The sequence below is a fragment of the Synchiropus splendidus genome, chromosome 1 (genome assembly GCF_027744825.2).
Source record: "Synchiropus splendidus isolate RoL2022-P1 chromosome 1, RoL_Sspl_1.0, whole genome shotgun sequence".
Classification (NCBI taxonomy): domain Eukaryota; kingdom Metazoa; phylum Chordata; class Actinopteri; order Syngnathiformes; family Callionymidae; genus Synchiropus; species Synchiropus splendidus.
In genome coordinates this window covers 27,720,810-27,737,157 of record NC_071334.1, presented here as the reverse complement: position 1 = coordinate 27,737,157, position 16,348 = coordinate 27,720,810, and the positions used below count along the sequence as shown (strand labels likewise).

The 16,348-nt window shown below is 41.9% G+C and overlaps 2 protein-coding genes across 2 annotated transcripts in view; one reads left to right on the top strand and one right to left on the bottom strand.

The window, feature by feature from the left end:
* Positions 1-1,141: 1,141 nt before the first annotated feature.
* Positions 1,142-10,155, bottom strand: LOC128758239 (uncharacterized). The gene is made up of 5 exons (XM_053864235.1): positions 9,787-10,155; positions 7,229-7,295; positions 4,082-4,173; positions 2,116-3,214; positions 1,142-1,334 (listed from the first exon to the last, which is right to left on the bottom strand). The coding sequence occupies exons 1-5, from the start codon at positions 10,153-10,155 to the stop codon at positions 1,147-1,149; spliced, it is 1,815 nt and encodes a 604-aa protein (XP_053720210.1). The 3' UTR covers positions 1,142-1,146.
* A 2,328-nt stretch (positions 10,156-12,483) lies between these two features.
* The window catches only part of dock1 (dedicator of cytokinesis 1), a 138,593-nt gene continuing 134,728 nt past the window's right edge, over positions 12,484-16,348 (top strand). The window contains exon 1 of the mRNA XM_053852272.1: positions 12,484-12,665. Coding sequence (XP_053708247.1) covers positions 12,623-12,665 — 43 coding nt within the window. The 5' untranslated portion in view covers positions 12,484-12,622. The remainder of the gene's footprint in view (positions 12,666-16,348) is intronic.

The following is a 16,348-nucleotide window of genomic DNA, read 5'->3' as shown; positions in this document are numbered from 1 at the left end:
TATCTCTTTATGAAAAACTTTCATTTTTATTTATTTTATATCAGCGAACAAGAATGATTTACAATTCTAGTTTTCATTTTTCTCAGTTAGTTTTCATTAACCATAATAACCTTGTAATAACGTAAACATTTAGTCAAGAATTATACAGATGGGTTTAAAATACTGAATGAAATACTCTGCTATATGACTGACTACTCTCACTGAGATGATATTACTTCATTTTCATTTACAAAGTGGATAGTTGACATGTCCCCTGGTGGATTCTGGGTATCGATCATGCTGTCATCAGCCAAACATGAATGGAACGTATCTAGAGAAAAGTGGTGTGACTAAGTGCAAACACTCGGAGAAAAGGAAGCCAAAGGCAAACTATCTAAAATCACATTCAAGTTTTTTCATGGCAGCCATTCAAACCTGCAAACTCTGCTGCCACAATCAGAGAGACAAATTGACAGGTACAATCGCTCCAGTATTCCACTGTGTGTTTTAATTGTAAACTGTAGATTGTAGGTTGTTATTGTCATTGTTATTCTATCTCCTCTCTGAACTTGCCCTGTTTTATTTTTTAGAGAGAAGTATGCTGCAGTGGGATCAAAATGAAGGTGTTCACTTGTGGGGCACAGAAATAGGCCCCGCCCCCTCGCCTGTCATTGATTTGTTGCACCTCTGCATAGAGGAAGTGTGGCACAGTAACATCATCCTTGCATTCACCTTTGTTCAACAACTCTTTAAGCAGTAATTAGCAGTTACTGCTGCATGTCAGGAAAGATGTTCAATACAGCAATGACATGTTGGTCCAATTATCCTGCTTGACCCCAGACTCACCTGGAGAGAGAGAGTTTCACCCGAGCTTTGATTGTTCAGGGGTACAAATGTAGCGTGAGGCAGACGTCTCTGGGCCTGACTTTGCTGGATCTTCACACATTTCCCCTCATGTGTCACTACAGGGAAATCAAATTGAATCACACTGGCACCTGATTTTGGTTTAACATGCCTGAACTAGCACTGTCATCAGAGAATGCAGAAAAACAACACGCAATGTAGGATTCCAAAAAGGCACGGCATGCAGGAAGAATTCAATCTTTATTGATTTAGTAAGAGATTAGAAACTCATGCATGGAGCTCCGGTGATGGTGGTGGATTTAGTTAATGGGACTTCTGAGGGAATGTGGGAGCAATGATACCAATATTTCCCCTGGGCGATGCGTTGGAGTCCCTCTCAGAACTGATCAGATTTGTTTTCTTCCTCTGACTGCTGAGCTGTTTGATACTGGCGATGACAGCTGCCGCATTGAGGGCAAGAATGTCCTCTGGAGACTGAGGTGTTTGGGGATCTGAAAGAGAAAATAGATAATAATAATGTTGACTTTCATACCCCCTCACGGAGAGGGACTTTCACTTTGAGCTTGACTACATTAAAGGCTAACTTAAAAAGATATTCTTCAGCCTCGGTGGCTTATTGACACTGCTAATGAATGTGACAGAAGAACACGCAGAGATGACAACACACAAAGAGTGTTTCAAACTTATCAAACCCACAATGAGAGGCTTCAGAAATGAATAAATACAACAGGTTTGACACCTATCTCTTCCAATCTTGCATTGTGGTTTTGATCTGTATTTTGTGTTGTGATTGTGAAGTGGTGAAATTGATGCTGGTGTCTTACATTATGTCTCATGGTTAAGCTGATGGAAAGTTCAACACGATAGTTTCCATTCTCTAAAAATCACTTCATATTTCAAAAAGGAAATGTATAACATGCTCTCGTGGCATCAGAAGAATTCTGGGCGTCAAACAGACATTCCACTTTTAGATACCAGACCCACCATCAACATTGATTAATACAAATTTTGGTCTTCAGTCCATGCGCAGGAGGGTCAGAATTCCTAGTTTTTGAGCTGCCCAAAACAAAAAGCAATATTCATCTGGAGCAGTAATTCCGTCATGATTTCATTATCTATGTATTTTGTATTGTGCAAATCAGAACTGAAATGAATGTGACCCGCCAAAGATGAAGTTGAAAGCCGTCTTGCATGACCTCACTGACAAACAAACACAAGAATTGTTTATAGACAAGCCTTTGTGTACACAGAATGAGTGTTGGAAGAACCGACCTGAAACCTTGACAGGAGTCAGGTTTGGAGATGATCTCTTCAGCACGTCATCTGTCTGAGGTAAGAATGGTTTGTCACGTTGGTAAGTGGAGGTTCCGTCGACCACCACTGGACTCGCTTCAGATTTGACAAAATTTCTTCCAGGGTTCTCAGGATTGCTTGTAACTTCAGGGGCTTCAAAGCTCCATTTCCTGACAAGAGGATGTTTACCATGCTCGGTTTGTGGCTCCAACACACTGCCGTAGCAGCTAGCAGGTCTTGCTGATCTCATTGGGCTTGGAGTGACTTCTCTTACTGGTGCAGCGATTGCCGGAGGGTTGTTGACAAAAACACTGATGGTGGATGTGTGCAGTCGGTCACTGTTTTTTACCAGCCCTGGGGAGTATGGTGCTACAGAGTCGCTTGACTTCTCTGAGAAGTCCACTCTGTGATACGGTACTGCAGCATTACTCTGTATATTGTTGTGGCTGCCTTCTGTATAGCTGTGTCTGTAGGCAGGGTGCCTGGTACCATTTCTACCGCTGGCTGGACTGTAGCTTTCCCTGTGCTCGGTCACTTTGATTATAGTTGCCTTTCTTCTCTGAACCACTGTGTCCAAAGAATTCAGTGGTGGAACTCTTTCCTCAATGGTCCTTTGCTCCGTCACTTTAACTATGGTAGCATTTCTCTGCATGGTGAACTTCTGGGAATTAGAATCTGAGTTTTTATAGCAAGAGCTGTCCGATCCAGGTAGACTGGCTGATCGGCTGACCTTTCTTGAACTAATGGTGATGGAGGAGAAACTGCCTTTGCGTTGGGGTACAATGGTAGTCACAGCTGAGCCGCTGTTGGACACACAAACTGGACCCGTAGCTCTTAACGGCTGACCACTGCGGAGAGATGTCTGTGACACTGGACTAACTGGTGACTGCAGGAGGGCAGGGGACTTGTTGGGTTCGTCTGTACACTGACGCTCCTTCTGCTGGTCTAAACTGGACGCTGCAGCTGGACTGGCTGTTGTGACACTTGGCTGTCGGCTGATTTTAAAGCCTCTCCTCAGAGCTTGCCAACCCACAGGTTTGTTGACTTCATGATAAGTAGAGCATTGCTTCTCTGGCACCTGTGGATAAAGGAGATTTAATGTGATAAATGGTCTTAATTATGCATGTGAACTTCATCGCACCCTTGTGTTGTCGCTAATGTCTCAAGTGGGCTGTTCAGCTATTAATCTTGACAATAAAAGAAATGATACACAATCCTACCCTCCATCCTGTCATCTGCTTATTAGGTGATGAATGGAGAAAAGAGAGCAACGGTGCCGTCTGATGTTATATTTTAGTCACAGATCAGCTGCCATTACTGTCCCTTAAGGCCTCGCTGTTTTTTCTGAAGTCAGATGACTACCCCTGTGTACGACACTGAAGACGTTTTAGCTGCACCAAAGGCATCATCCAGCACACAGTGTGACTGACCCCCCTCTGAATAACAATCAGGCTCTATCTTTGATACGAACGAAAAGCTATAACCACAAAGATTGCATCTGCTTGTGCAAGCCCCAAACCCTTCAATAACGGCACAGCAAAAAAAGTTTTGTTCAATCTTGTCATTATAAGACAACATACACTGAAACTTTTTATAATATGACATTACATTTGATCAATACTAATACGAGTATTTCTTACCAATGCTAAGGCAAAGTATCATCAAAAGCCTTCACACAGCTCATTATTGCTCCACATTACATTTTGCAAAATGTGAGATATGTTGGTCTGTGGTTGACCATCAGATATGGAGTGCCATAGTTGCCATAGATGAATGTTTCTTCTAGGTAATAACGTGTGTATTAAGTCCCTGACAGATACGAGACAAATTTTGAATTCATCCTTGCCCCGAAAAATAAACCAAAAAGCTCAAGTGTAAAGCTCTTCTTGCCGTTTGCAGCAGGATGTTAGGCAAAGAGGAGGAGAAAGAGGATGCAGACATTTACCTGTTTAACTATAGTAGATCCTTGATCCGGTGTCAGCCATGTCCTTCCACTAGTGGCGCCGTGTCTGGAGTCACTTCTCCCCACCTCAGTACCTATGTATCGAGGCAAAACAACCACAGGCACGATCCTGTTAAAACCACCTCCTACATGTTGTGTTCCTTTAACTGCATGGCAATATTGACAATGTCAATAATGAATGTTGACACGTGACTCTGCAAACCGGCCTCAGAGCCATTTCTCCACACCCACATGAAACGCTTGAAACCCCAACAGTTGGTGACTATATCTCCCCCAGTAACTGGCCAGAAAGTATTTCCTCCTGCCGCTGTTTCCAGGGCGACAGGTCCATCACTTGCAGCTAATAAGGTGTTTTTAAGTGCAAAAAACAAGACGCAGGTAAAAATAACATCACTTTGCAAATTGTTTTTAACTCTGAAAAACATCAAGATGCTTCTTAGGAGATGTACGTCTGCTGTCACTTATCACCTTCTTTGCGTTTAAAAATAATCAACCCACGGATCAAGTGCAGGATTCGCCTGCTTGAAGGTGAGCCTGTACTGAAATACCTTTTTTTTTTCATTCAAAGCAGAGCTAGGATGAGCAACCCAATGTGGCTGAGTGTTAACTGAGGGAAAATCGGGTTGCATGTCCGAGGGCTCATAAATTCACAAGATCTAGCGCCAACTGCCTGTTGAAAGCTACTTAGGTGGTGACAACACCGCTCTTAAAAAGAAAAAAAAGAAAGAGTGATTGGAATGTTAATGTAGATGAGGTGTTCTGTTTAAAAGGTGATCAACTACATATTTACTTAATGGAACTGCTTAGGTGAAGTGCACTTTAAACTTGTCAGGATCACACAAGGTGCAGTTTTGTTTTGAGAGCCAGGAAATGTCACTGATATGTACATATCAGTGTTAGTGATGTGTGTATATATATATATATATATATATACCAAATAAAATTCAATAATTCTAAATAAAAGCTGACTTATTGACACTAACTTATTGACACTAACATGGCCGTACTTAGAAGTCAACCAGTGCCAAATATGCTGGTATTGCCACGTGCTTCTGTTCAGTGCGATTGACAAAAAAAAATCTATAATGGAAAGTAAACTTTGTTAATCCCGGTCGACATGCTGGTCATTAGGTCGACATGAGGTCATGAGGTCTCGTTTGCCACGGTGACGAAAGTGCTGAGTCAAGCAGCTAAGTTACATTTGTTCTGCACTCATGCAGTCCACTATGGCCGCGCACTTTGCTAGCGACCGAAGGAGCATCAGAAGAAAAGGTGACATGGTCATATCAAAGCAGTCTGATCTCCCTGTGTCAACAGTCCACAGCATCATCAACAAGCACAAGAAGTTCAACACTGTCAGAAACCTCAGTGGGCTAACATTGCTGACATTCTAATGACATTTTTCAATTATTAATCATTATGTGATATTTCTTATGAAACAGTGCATATAGTGCGGTCAAGATTTTGTCTTGAAAAAAGCAGAGTGAACGGCCAATCTTATAATTTCTGCCCATTATTAGCACTTTTCCCTATGAAGTTGGACATGCCAAAACCCAACTCCAAATGAATGAAACCTAGATTCTATAATTCTATCATCCATCAAGAGGAGAAACAAAACAGGACAAACGCATTATTTTGTCTATGGCTTATAAATAAAACAGGCATTGTTGATGAATTCCCAAACTCCCACATCATAAGGTGGTTTAATAGAATGGACAATAAAACAATGTAGAACATTTGTAAAACCCAAAATCATTAACCCTCCACATATTTCATCATCTTTTGAGTTAGACATTCAAACGGACAGCAGATGGCACTAGCGCTACGGAGTACCAATAAGACACATGAGAGAAGTGAAGAAGAGGCTAATCTTCATGGAGTGAATGAGAAACACTCATACGCTTGATCAATCCAAACTTTGTCACCTTAACCACGTGAAAGATGATTTATTACTGTGAGGCAATTGTATGTTGTCTTTTATTGAATCAAAATGTCCAGTTTCTGCTTGTTTTAACTGAAATGGTCATGCGACCATCATGTGATGTGCATTTCTTCACGGTAAAAATAAATAGGGAGTTCTTTATGTTTATAAATCCACACGAACCTACAGAACACCACCAAAATCAAATCATTTCCAAGTTAGCCCAATGATTTGATATGTGCATCGTTTCCAAACAAATGAATAAACAAACAGACCCTCACCCTGATATATAACTTAATAGCATAGATATTGACTTCACTATTTCACTTCATTGAAATGAGACCCAGTTAGTGCCGTACGGCTCTCCATGTTTAGACTCAGACAGACATAAAGGTCTCCAGGAGGCATCTGGCCCACCAACTGACCAGTTGTGAGAGGATGGCTTAACATGTGGTGCTACTGACTGTCAAATCATCCAAACTTGGCGTGGCCCTTTTTTAAGCCACATCTGGCTTAGCATGTAGCAATTCTCATTACCATAGGCTTGTCTTATTGTCTGTCAAAATGTACAGGGTCTGTCGACCACGTCTGATCATATTGCTGTTTGAGTCTTCTGCGTTGTACTCCGCTAACAAGGAAACACAACGCAGACAAGTCACACCTCTGCTGAATCCCAGTGTTGGTCGGCCATGTGGAAAGATTAACCGAGCTCCTCTCCTTCAGTTATCATTATGTATCTTTTGAGTCCTGTGTCCATCAACTCTGATTTTCGTGCTTTTCTTTTTTTCACCTCTAATTCAGCCATGGCCAAAAGCAAAGGTTAGCTATTGTTACATTTGGCATTTGATTGACTCATCCAGACGGACACTGTGTTTGCCCGACTACAAGGACAACACTGCTGCAGTGGGCTGATTAGGGACAGGTAAACACGTGCGGCCTGTCATCCTTGAAATTAGTTTTTATTCACACTCTCTTCACCCAGAGGCTTCCTGATGCTCGTGTTTGTTGTTCTACCACAGGCCAAAGTCAATACAAGCTTTGAGCAATTTTGTTTTTGTGTGGAATACATTCACTGCCTGTGAATTTGGTTTTACCAACAACTTTATTGCCGAAATCCTTACAGTAAACTATATTTACGATACCATAGTTTGGTGAAAGTAAAGCGCTTGAGAATGTTGAGTAAAGTACAGCAGTTTTAATGGACCAACCTTGACATATGCTGTTTGTTGCACGCCCAATTTGTATCATAGGAGTGATGGGTTGCTTCAGTTTGACCTGTTGAAAGAAAATTACCTGATTATATTTTTAGATAGATTCAATTCAACAAAATACTTTAAAAGGTAAAGTGGCCAAGTGATGTCTTGCAGGAAATTCTGACACACTCCAGCCACATGAGGTCTAGTATTGTCTAGCAACAGGAGGAACCCAAGGCCAACTGCAATCTGGTCTCACAGGGAGTCTGAGGATCTCATCTCGGTACCTCAGGAGAGCAAATGCCCTCCAAAGAAACACCACCCCACACCATGACTGACCCACTGCCAAAGTTATAGTTATACAGGAAGATGTTGCAGACAGAAGAATGTTCTCCACGGCCTCTCCAGACTCTGCCACATCTGTCACGTGTGCGCAGTGTGAACCTGCTTTCATCCGTGAAGAGCACAGGGCGCAGTGTGAATTTGCCAAACGTGGTGTTCTCTGGCAAATGCCGTCCTGTTGGGATGGAAGCACAAACCCCACCTGTGGACGTCCTGAGGCCTTGGTACCATCCTCGTGTAGTTTCTGACCGTTTGAGTAGATACATGCACATTGGTGGCCTGCTGGAGGGCTCTGCTCCTCCTGATCCTCATTCTACAAAGACAGAGGTAGCGGTCCTGCTGCTGGGTGGTTGCCCTCCTACAGCGCTCTCCATGTCTCCTGATGTACTGGCCTGTCTCCTGGTAACACCTCCATGCTCTGGACACTATACTGACACACAACAAACCTTCTTGCCACAGCTGGCATTGATGTGCCGTCCTGGATGAGCTGCACTACCTGAGCCACTCGTCTCACTCTGTCTCAAGCTACCACGACAGTGAAAGCAGCGCCAGCAGTCAAAAGTGACCAAAACATCAGCCAGAAAGCATCGGAAATGAGAAGTGGTCTGTGGTCACCATTTGCAGAGCCACTCCTTTATTGGGGGGGTCTTGCCTGTGATTTCCAAATGTTTATGTCTACCCCGTCTGAACAACAGAGTGTGAAATTGATTGTCAAACAGTGCTGCTTCCTAAGTGGAGAGTTTGATTTCACACTTCAAGTGTGACTAACTTGGAGTTACATTGTGTTGTTGGAGTGTTCCCTTTACTTTTGGAGCAGTTGTATACTAAGTGCAACTAATGCAGATGCGTTTATATATATAGATCGTAGCTTATGACTTATGACAAATATAATCTAATCTTTGTTAGGCGATAAAACCTCCAATTTTGGCTTAATGTAAAGATATAGGCACCTACCTCTACCTCGCATTTCTATCCAACAAATATCCAATTGAGTGACAACAGGTTATGTTGCCACTCAATTTTTATTAATCTTTATTATGTCCATTCCAGTCATCATAAGCTCATTATTTTTAAATTCAAAATTAAAGGCCTTTGAATAAGCTAACGTTGTTCATTACAAAATAAAAGTAAACAGGTTTTTCATCTTGGGAGCGCAAGAATTTCAACCTGAGGTGGAATTGCATAACCATAACAATGCCAGAGTCCCTCTTCACCCAGGGAGCGTTGTATGTCAGTGGAGTATGGTCTCTCTGCCGCATACACTCAATTCTGAAGTTATTTCATCAGTTCACACTGGACAACACAGTCCAATTAATTTGGCTGTACATTGGTATGCTATCACTATCAGAGCACGAAGCTCAGTCTCTGGTGTTACAGTTCAAATTGAGTTGTAAACCTTTGTAAAAAAAAATGTGTGGTGAGTTTCTGCAGAGTAAGGCTTTTTCTAAAAGATGTTGCAGTAGCTTCGATTACTCCCTGGACGGCCGAGACTTGACAACAAATGGCTGTCTGTGTCTAACATCACTCCTGTTACAAAGCACTTTTCTGTTAGACCCTAATCTGTGTCTAGAACATAGAATGGCGCAGCCCCAGAGGATTACAGATTCAACGAAAACACACACACTAACCCAACACTGCCTGTGCTACAAGTTTCACCAGCTAGAATGGAGAAAAGGAGTGCAGTCTCATACTAAATGTCACTTTGGAACCTTCCAAAGGAAATCAATTTCACACTGGCAGGCTTACAAACAGGTCCACTCAATATAACCCTCTGGATGTTTCACTGTCAATCCCATGCAAAATGTCCAAACACTATAAGTTAATGAAGTTGACTAATAGAACTGAAAAAACAATAATGGAATACTGTGATTCATGATTTTAATTTTATCTTTCTAATTCACATCAGTCCATATGCTGTTTTCGGCAATCGTCCACATTTGCTACCTCAGGGATTGGAACTCATGATCATCAACTACATAGCCATTGTTGTTAACCACAACCACCCAGCTGGTCATTCCTCACCTAACCACGACTCTTAACTCAGAAAATCAGTTTGCTCACTTATACAGTAATCGAGTATTACTTCCCTGTGACTATGAACTACACTGAACTATCACCAGAGTCCTATTCCTCAACCTCATGCCCCATATATGGTCACCCTAGAAATGCCCACACTACTGCATTGCCACTGTGTTTGTAAAACTTTCAGACAGTGGAAGTGACGTTCTTACCAGACCAGGAGAGACATCCGAAGATTGGTCACTGGCACCGGAAACCTTCATCACTCGTCTTTGGATTGGCAGCCAACCGATTTTCACCGGGGACAGATTGCTGAACTGAGTCTGCACCTTGTTAGGGGCCTCTGCGATATGCGCTCTCTCCCAGCTTCCTCTGCGATCTGCTGAAGAGCAAAACCCAGTTTGGAGGGACTCCTGGCTGCCCAATGAGCTTGCGCAGTGACTTGGCGTCCCACATGAAAGAGAGCCCCTTTTGAATGAAGGGGCAATTTGTGGTCTCGCAGTAGATCCACTTGGCTCTCTGTCCAAGGTTGTTGTGGAGGAGGTCCGACTGCTGAGCCCTGAAATCTGATTGCTCTGCATCCTGTACAGTTGCTCCAGCCAACCGTCCAACTGGCCTCCCTCAATAGCACTTTGGGGTCTGTTTGAGTGAGATGGACGACATCGATAGCCCGGCTCCCCTTCAGACATTAAACTGTCCCAGTAAGACTGGTCTCCTGATCTCCTTATAGCAGAAGGTCTTTGTGGGTGAGCAGGTGGTCTTCGGAGTGCCATCCCTTCTTCAGCTCAGGTAACCCTCAGGGCTCTCTAGTTTCAGTCCTGGACAAACGGTTGCCACAACTGGAATGAATTCTCATACAGTATCAGAATTAAGCACCTAGCACTGTCCAGTTAAGTACACATGGGCATTTGTGGACCTATAGCAAACAAAAACATTATCAGACCATTACAAGGCAATAATTATGACGATCAAACATTTCACTTACTCACCATGAATCAATTCCAGCTATGTGTTCAACACGTCTTCAGTTTTCCTCAGTGCTTGTTGGCTGTGTCGCCACTCAGGCATGGAGCAATGTGAGGGATGCTTTTGCGAACAAAGACCTTACTGAGCACCAGAGATGATCATCCAAAGCAGGGAGGGATGTGGGGGGTGGGTAGCCCTCCAAGGAAAAAGTTACTCTGTTACTCTGTTACTCTTTTTTTTTTTTTTAAGTATCATCCGATGACTTTAACTGTGTCAGTACACAGTCCAGATGTCTCAAGCTATAGTTGTTAAGTAACACTTCAAAATTGAAAATGGAATTAGTCAAATTCAGGATCCTTAACTAACAAGCTGATTAGCCCAGTTTCTCCATGAGATGCTCTTTGTTGATTCCCCCATGTTGTTCTTCCCCTGTGATCTCGTGGCTGATGCCTGATGGTGGTGACGCTTGGCCCACATGCTCTGGCCATGTGACATCAGGAAAGACTGGTCTCTTACAAAACTGAAAAGGCTCCAGGACTCTATGAGCCAACAGGTCCACAGACTATTTTAAAAATATGTTTAAACCTTTTACTAAAACATATAATTTATTTTTCTCCTGTTATATTTATTGACCTTTTCTGCAAGGTAAAAGTCACATCAGTTCTACTTAATTCGTCAGTAGTACAAACAAAGACTTTTCAGCAGCTCTGGCTCGGTCTTACTATGAGATAACTTTTAAATTGAGTGGTGCCAGATAATTCTTAGTTATGACGACGCATTTGCTATTAGAGAAAACGTGTTTTGATGCAACAGAGTCCTCTGGTGGTACGAATTATTGTTAACCAAAGTTGAGAAGTAACTGCCTGAACTCCCTCCACCTGCCAGTTACGATACATGGTGGAGCGATCCAAGGAAAGAAAGTGGTGGGCCAATAATGGGGTGTAAGGTCTACCGCAGAATGCTTCAACGTTGCGAACTGGAGCAGAAATTCAGTGGAGAACTACGGAGCCCTGGAAGTGACATGCATGTGTTTATTTTTTGGATATGACATGCATGACTTTATTTTTTTTTTGCCCGAGATAACAGTTATCTCGAGATAATTTTTAGAGATAACTGTTATCTCGTGATAATTTGTATTTCGAGGTAATTTTTATCTCGGAAATAAAAAAAATAAAGTTTTTCATGTCGCTTCCAGGGACGCGTAATACGTATAGCTTAGCCACATATGGTATTATTTTGAATAGAAGGCACTTGATCGGGGAGTTAGAAACCCAGACAGTGACTGATAACGTTGACGAACAGTTACGAAGCCATGGGAGTTCCAGGAGGACGTATACAAAAAGCAGAGAGGTAGTTACGCATGCGCTGATATTTAGGGCTCCATGAATTTCGTAAAAAAAGGTGGATGCTCAAAATACAAAGCGTTTGCTGCATCTATAAATCACCACCATATGACCATTAAGAGATATGAGTCAAATTAGTTGTTTTCCAGGTTTCAGTGGTCAGGCGGTTTCAAGCCCTGTTGGCAGAATATAGAGCCAAAACTGCGCCACTGGGTCAAAGTTGTAGACCTCAACCATGGGGGACCTATTTGATACGTACTAACCACTGCAGATCATGTTGCAAGAGCTTGTTTTCCTGGCAAAAGAATAAATGTGTTTCAGCTCACTCATGAGATGAGCGTCTGTTGTTATCGAATTATTAGATGTTTTATGAAACAGTACATTTTATTAAATATTCGTATTGTAAAACTGTATTGACTTGCACTTTAAGAGCAAAAAAGCAGATGCATTCATGATTAAAATTAAATGGCAAGATTATTCTAAAGGTCCGCAAGAGCGCTCTTGTTCATTCGGCAGTTTCCGTTTACACTCGTGGAAGCTCGAGTAGGAAGCGGCTCAGCAGGCGACTCTGCTCTCTCTCTCCTCCTGGCGGCGCCTTCTGTCACTGGTGGAAAATGGCTGCTCAGAGTGGCTCTCGATTGCACTCTGAACACTAAAAAAGTGAATTAATCTCTTCGGTATACATCTGGACTTATCCCAACAGGCGGAACAACAACACTCGGACGCTCCCACAGTGAGAATGTCTCGCTGGGTGCCCACAAAGAAGGAAAAATACGGAGTTGGTACGTAGGAAAAGTTGCATCGTTAGCTTCGAGCTCCCCGCTCAACTTTGATTGTGATTTGCTAGAAAAGGCACCGATAGCTCCGTTTACTGGCGTGGTGCGATTTCCCCCGAGTTCTATAACAGACTTGTAATGTAAATCTGGAGTTGGGAGACGTTGCCAGCTAGTTTACATGATATGCAAATCAAGGAATGTCGGTCTTTTGTGGCGAGAAGAGTGTATGGACTGGGAATTGTTAGAGGCGCGCCTCATCCAGACCTGTTTCCTGTGGGGCCTCAGCGACAACACTACGAACTCGCTGGTTTGTTGTTATCTGTTCGGTCGATGGCTGTAACTGAATCATATAACACTCAGAGTAACTTTCTTACCCGCGTGTTGTTTCTGATTTCTTGGTCGGGCAAAGTGTCCTTAAACTTTTGTTTACATTGCTGCTGTAGTTCATTCTCAACGATTCGAACAGACATCAACTCGATAGTCTGCGACGTGTATGTTGAACAGTTTTCGCTTAGATTGTGTTATAATGATGTCTATATATACACATTGGGAGATGAATAACAATTAGACGTACTAAAACATAGTAGTAAATTAATATTGACCTAAATTGAGACAGTGGCCATAAACCAGTGACTGAACTATATCCTTAACTAATAAACTGAGCATTTAGTAATTAATTGATGTGATTTTGAATGTGTATGATCACAAGTGATGTGTTTACATGATGCGTAATTCTACCTCATAGAACACGGATATGATTGCAAACAGGTGAATGAATGACAACGGCGTGTAAACAAGTTTTGGGTGAGAATTTGGGCCGGCCAGACACAGGTGGTGTGGAGAAAAAAAAGAGAGCACATGTTGGACGAAGGATGGATGGAATACATGAGGATATTTAGAGGACAGTGAAGCTCGGGGGGGTGATCAAAAGTAGGGAGATTAGGCGGACTTGCTGTGGTAAATCCCTGGAGTGAGTGAAGATGAAGAAGATAGGGCCATCATACTGGATTTCTCTACTCAACTTGATAGAGATGGACAGCCAAGAATGATGCATAATCTAAATTCATGATAGTTTGACCACAACATATAACAAGATATAGTCTTGTTTGTAGTCACTGTTAATGCCCTGATTAAAACCTTCTGTTGTTTCAATTTCCATGTTTTCCTCTTTCGAGTTTCAATCTGCCAATGGCTCAACAGCTGATTCCTCCTAGTTATGAATTGGGTTTGGGCGACAGCATCATGATTCTGTGTCTACATTAAAGCATTATTGTTCATATACTGTAGTGTTGCCACAAATTTCATATGTGTACAAATGAAACCTCAGGAGGCATTGTCTGCAAAGTATTTCTTTCTTATATTTTGGTATATTATGTCTTGATAGGCTTTCTGAATGGAAGCTTTTAAACCACACTCACTGGGGCCATGTCTGCTGCTTTGCAGTGGCTTCCTGTGTACGTTATCTCCTTCTGTTTTTGATGGTGACATATGCATCATATTTTCATCATCATATTTTCTTCTGATGAGATATGTGATTTAAAAAGCATTTACACTGACTGAACACATTTTGATGTACCATATATTTTATGTTTTTTAAGTTTACTCTGTATTATGAGACACCTAGCACATTTTACTAATGTTACTAATGTTTACCTAGTGATTCATACTTTAAATGAATGAAGTGTTTAATAAATACGCAGAGTAAATACAATTTGTGTAAGATGCCAAATCCAACATTATTAACAAGTTGGTTGTTCGTGTGATAGAAGTGAAATTACATTCATGTTACTATTACATATGGTTCAGCGTGTTGTCCGTCAATCTGAAATGCAAAGTTCTCACTACATGTCTGTCTCTCCTGTTCTCTCCTTTTCTGTTTGTAGTACTCCTTACTAGGGCTACCAAGAGAACATGATGTGTTATGATGATGTCGACAATCAAAAGTTTCAATGGCAGGTTGTCGATGTTTTTTTGGTTCAGTGAAGTCACCAGCCCGCTCTGTCCCATGTTAACACCAAGTGAACTCATTTCAACGTTAAGTGCCCGACTCTCACTCGCAGAGGAAACCTTGTGGACACTGGTCATATGTGCGTGTTGTCCTCCCACCATCAAACACAGTGGGATCAACCCCAGTAATCGGCACAACTTGGAGTGAAGCTGATGCTCCTCTTCCATGACCAATCACCGTCACCTGCGCTGCAGTGTGTTCCTTGTTTGAACTGTAAGCTAATGGAGCTAACGGCTAACAAGTGGGCTTGATACCAAATGCATTACCAAATAAATATGCCTCAAAAATGCTTGAATTAGCTAGAGAACCTGCAGTGAGAAAAACGCGACAAGAACAAACATTTTTGTTGCTTAAAAAGGCAAGACAAGTCTCTGTAAATTTCTGCTGTCAAGCGAGCCGGCATCCACCGGTACTGAAAGCTTGGTGTTCGAATATGCCAGCTTTCACTGCACACTTGTGACTTAATCAAATAACAACGCTAACTTTACCTGTTGTTGTTGAAGTGGCTTTGACTTTGGCCATGATGCTTAGTGGAAGTTAGTCTATTGAGGGGAAAAATAAGAATTTTCTTTCAGTCCAAATCGCTCAGCCCTAATTCCACTTTTTTTGACTCACAGATTTTATGAAAAATGTGTCAGTTCGAAAAAAAGGTTCTTATACATTTTTATTTCGTATTGCCTTCATGGCCAGTTTCAATTCACTGGCAATTTTTTTGTCATTACTGTTTTGCGTTTGCATATCAAGCACTATCACAATTTTTGATACCATTCCTACCATTGTGACCCATGGCAGATAGCATCAGCTGTGGTTTATACTTCAGTTTATCCTGCTGTGTGTGGGATGAGCTATTCTGACGCTCATGCTGGCTGGGATGTCTTCTTAAATATCGATGCACTCTTTAAAGTTTTGGTTCCTCAAAAGTCTCTCTGGGCCGACCGAATTGAAGAATGAATGAGTCATTAGTGGTAAGAAGCAGAGGCTGCTGCCACATCACGACCTCGGTGGTTTGGTGGGGTGCGCAGTCGTGGCACTTTTAATACATCTTGTGTTGACCAAGTGGCACTAATGAGGACTCCCTGAGACCTCGAATGCAGCTCCCACTGTAGAGTCATTTCACTTTCTACAGAAATTTTGTCACACTGTTCACTCCTCTGGCTTAATAGTCCCACGGCGTTATTAGCAAATGATATCTGTTTGTGATGGTGTTAATAATAAATGTTATGTCCTTTATTCTTACAAGTCTTGCTGTGATAATACTGGATCTACATATGCTTCCTATAGACACTCAATATTGAGATTCAGTCTTTATGTCTGTTGATTTATTTTTTCTTCATCTTCTTATAGTTGTCAACTGCTTTACAACATAGATCAAGGCCGACGCATCATATGTTTCTTGCTAGGGGGAAAAGGGAAGTAACAAAAAGTTAGCGAGTGTGGTTGTTAAAGTTGAGCTATTAATTCAATTAAATGTAACACAACAAATGTTTGATACAATTACAGCCAACAAAAAAGCAACTAAATTATTCACATATATTAAATAATTACACATAATTACAGAATCAAAAGGTGTCTCTTAAAGTAAAGGGCAAACTACCACCGTGAAGCAGTCGCCATGAGAGTTCAAATTAAGGCTTTAAGGCCTCCAAAACTGGTGGTTGCTGCTCATTGGTGGCGTGGGAAC

What these genes read in the sequence shown, in the direction of transcription:
- LOC128758239 (XM_053864235.1), bottom strand. Translation starts at nt 10,155, where the DNA reads ATGCAGAGCAATCAGATTTCAGGGCTCAGCAGTCGGACCTCCTCCACA. An exon ending in GATCTACTATAGTTAAACAG is followed by an intron (nt 3,215 to 4,081) that starts GTAAATGTCTGC and finishes CTTTATCCACAG; the next exon opens with GTGCCAGAGAAGCAATGCTC. An exon ending in GACTCCTGTCAAGGTTTCAG is followed by an intron (nt 1,335 to 2,115) that starts GTCGGTTCTTCC and finishes TTTCTCTTTCAG; the next exon opens with ATCCCCAAACACCTCAGTCT.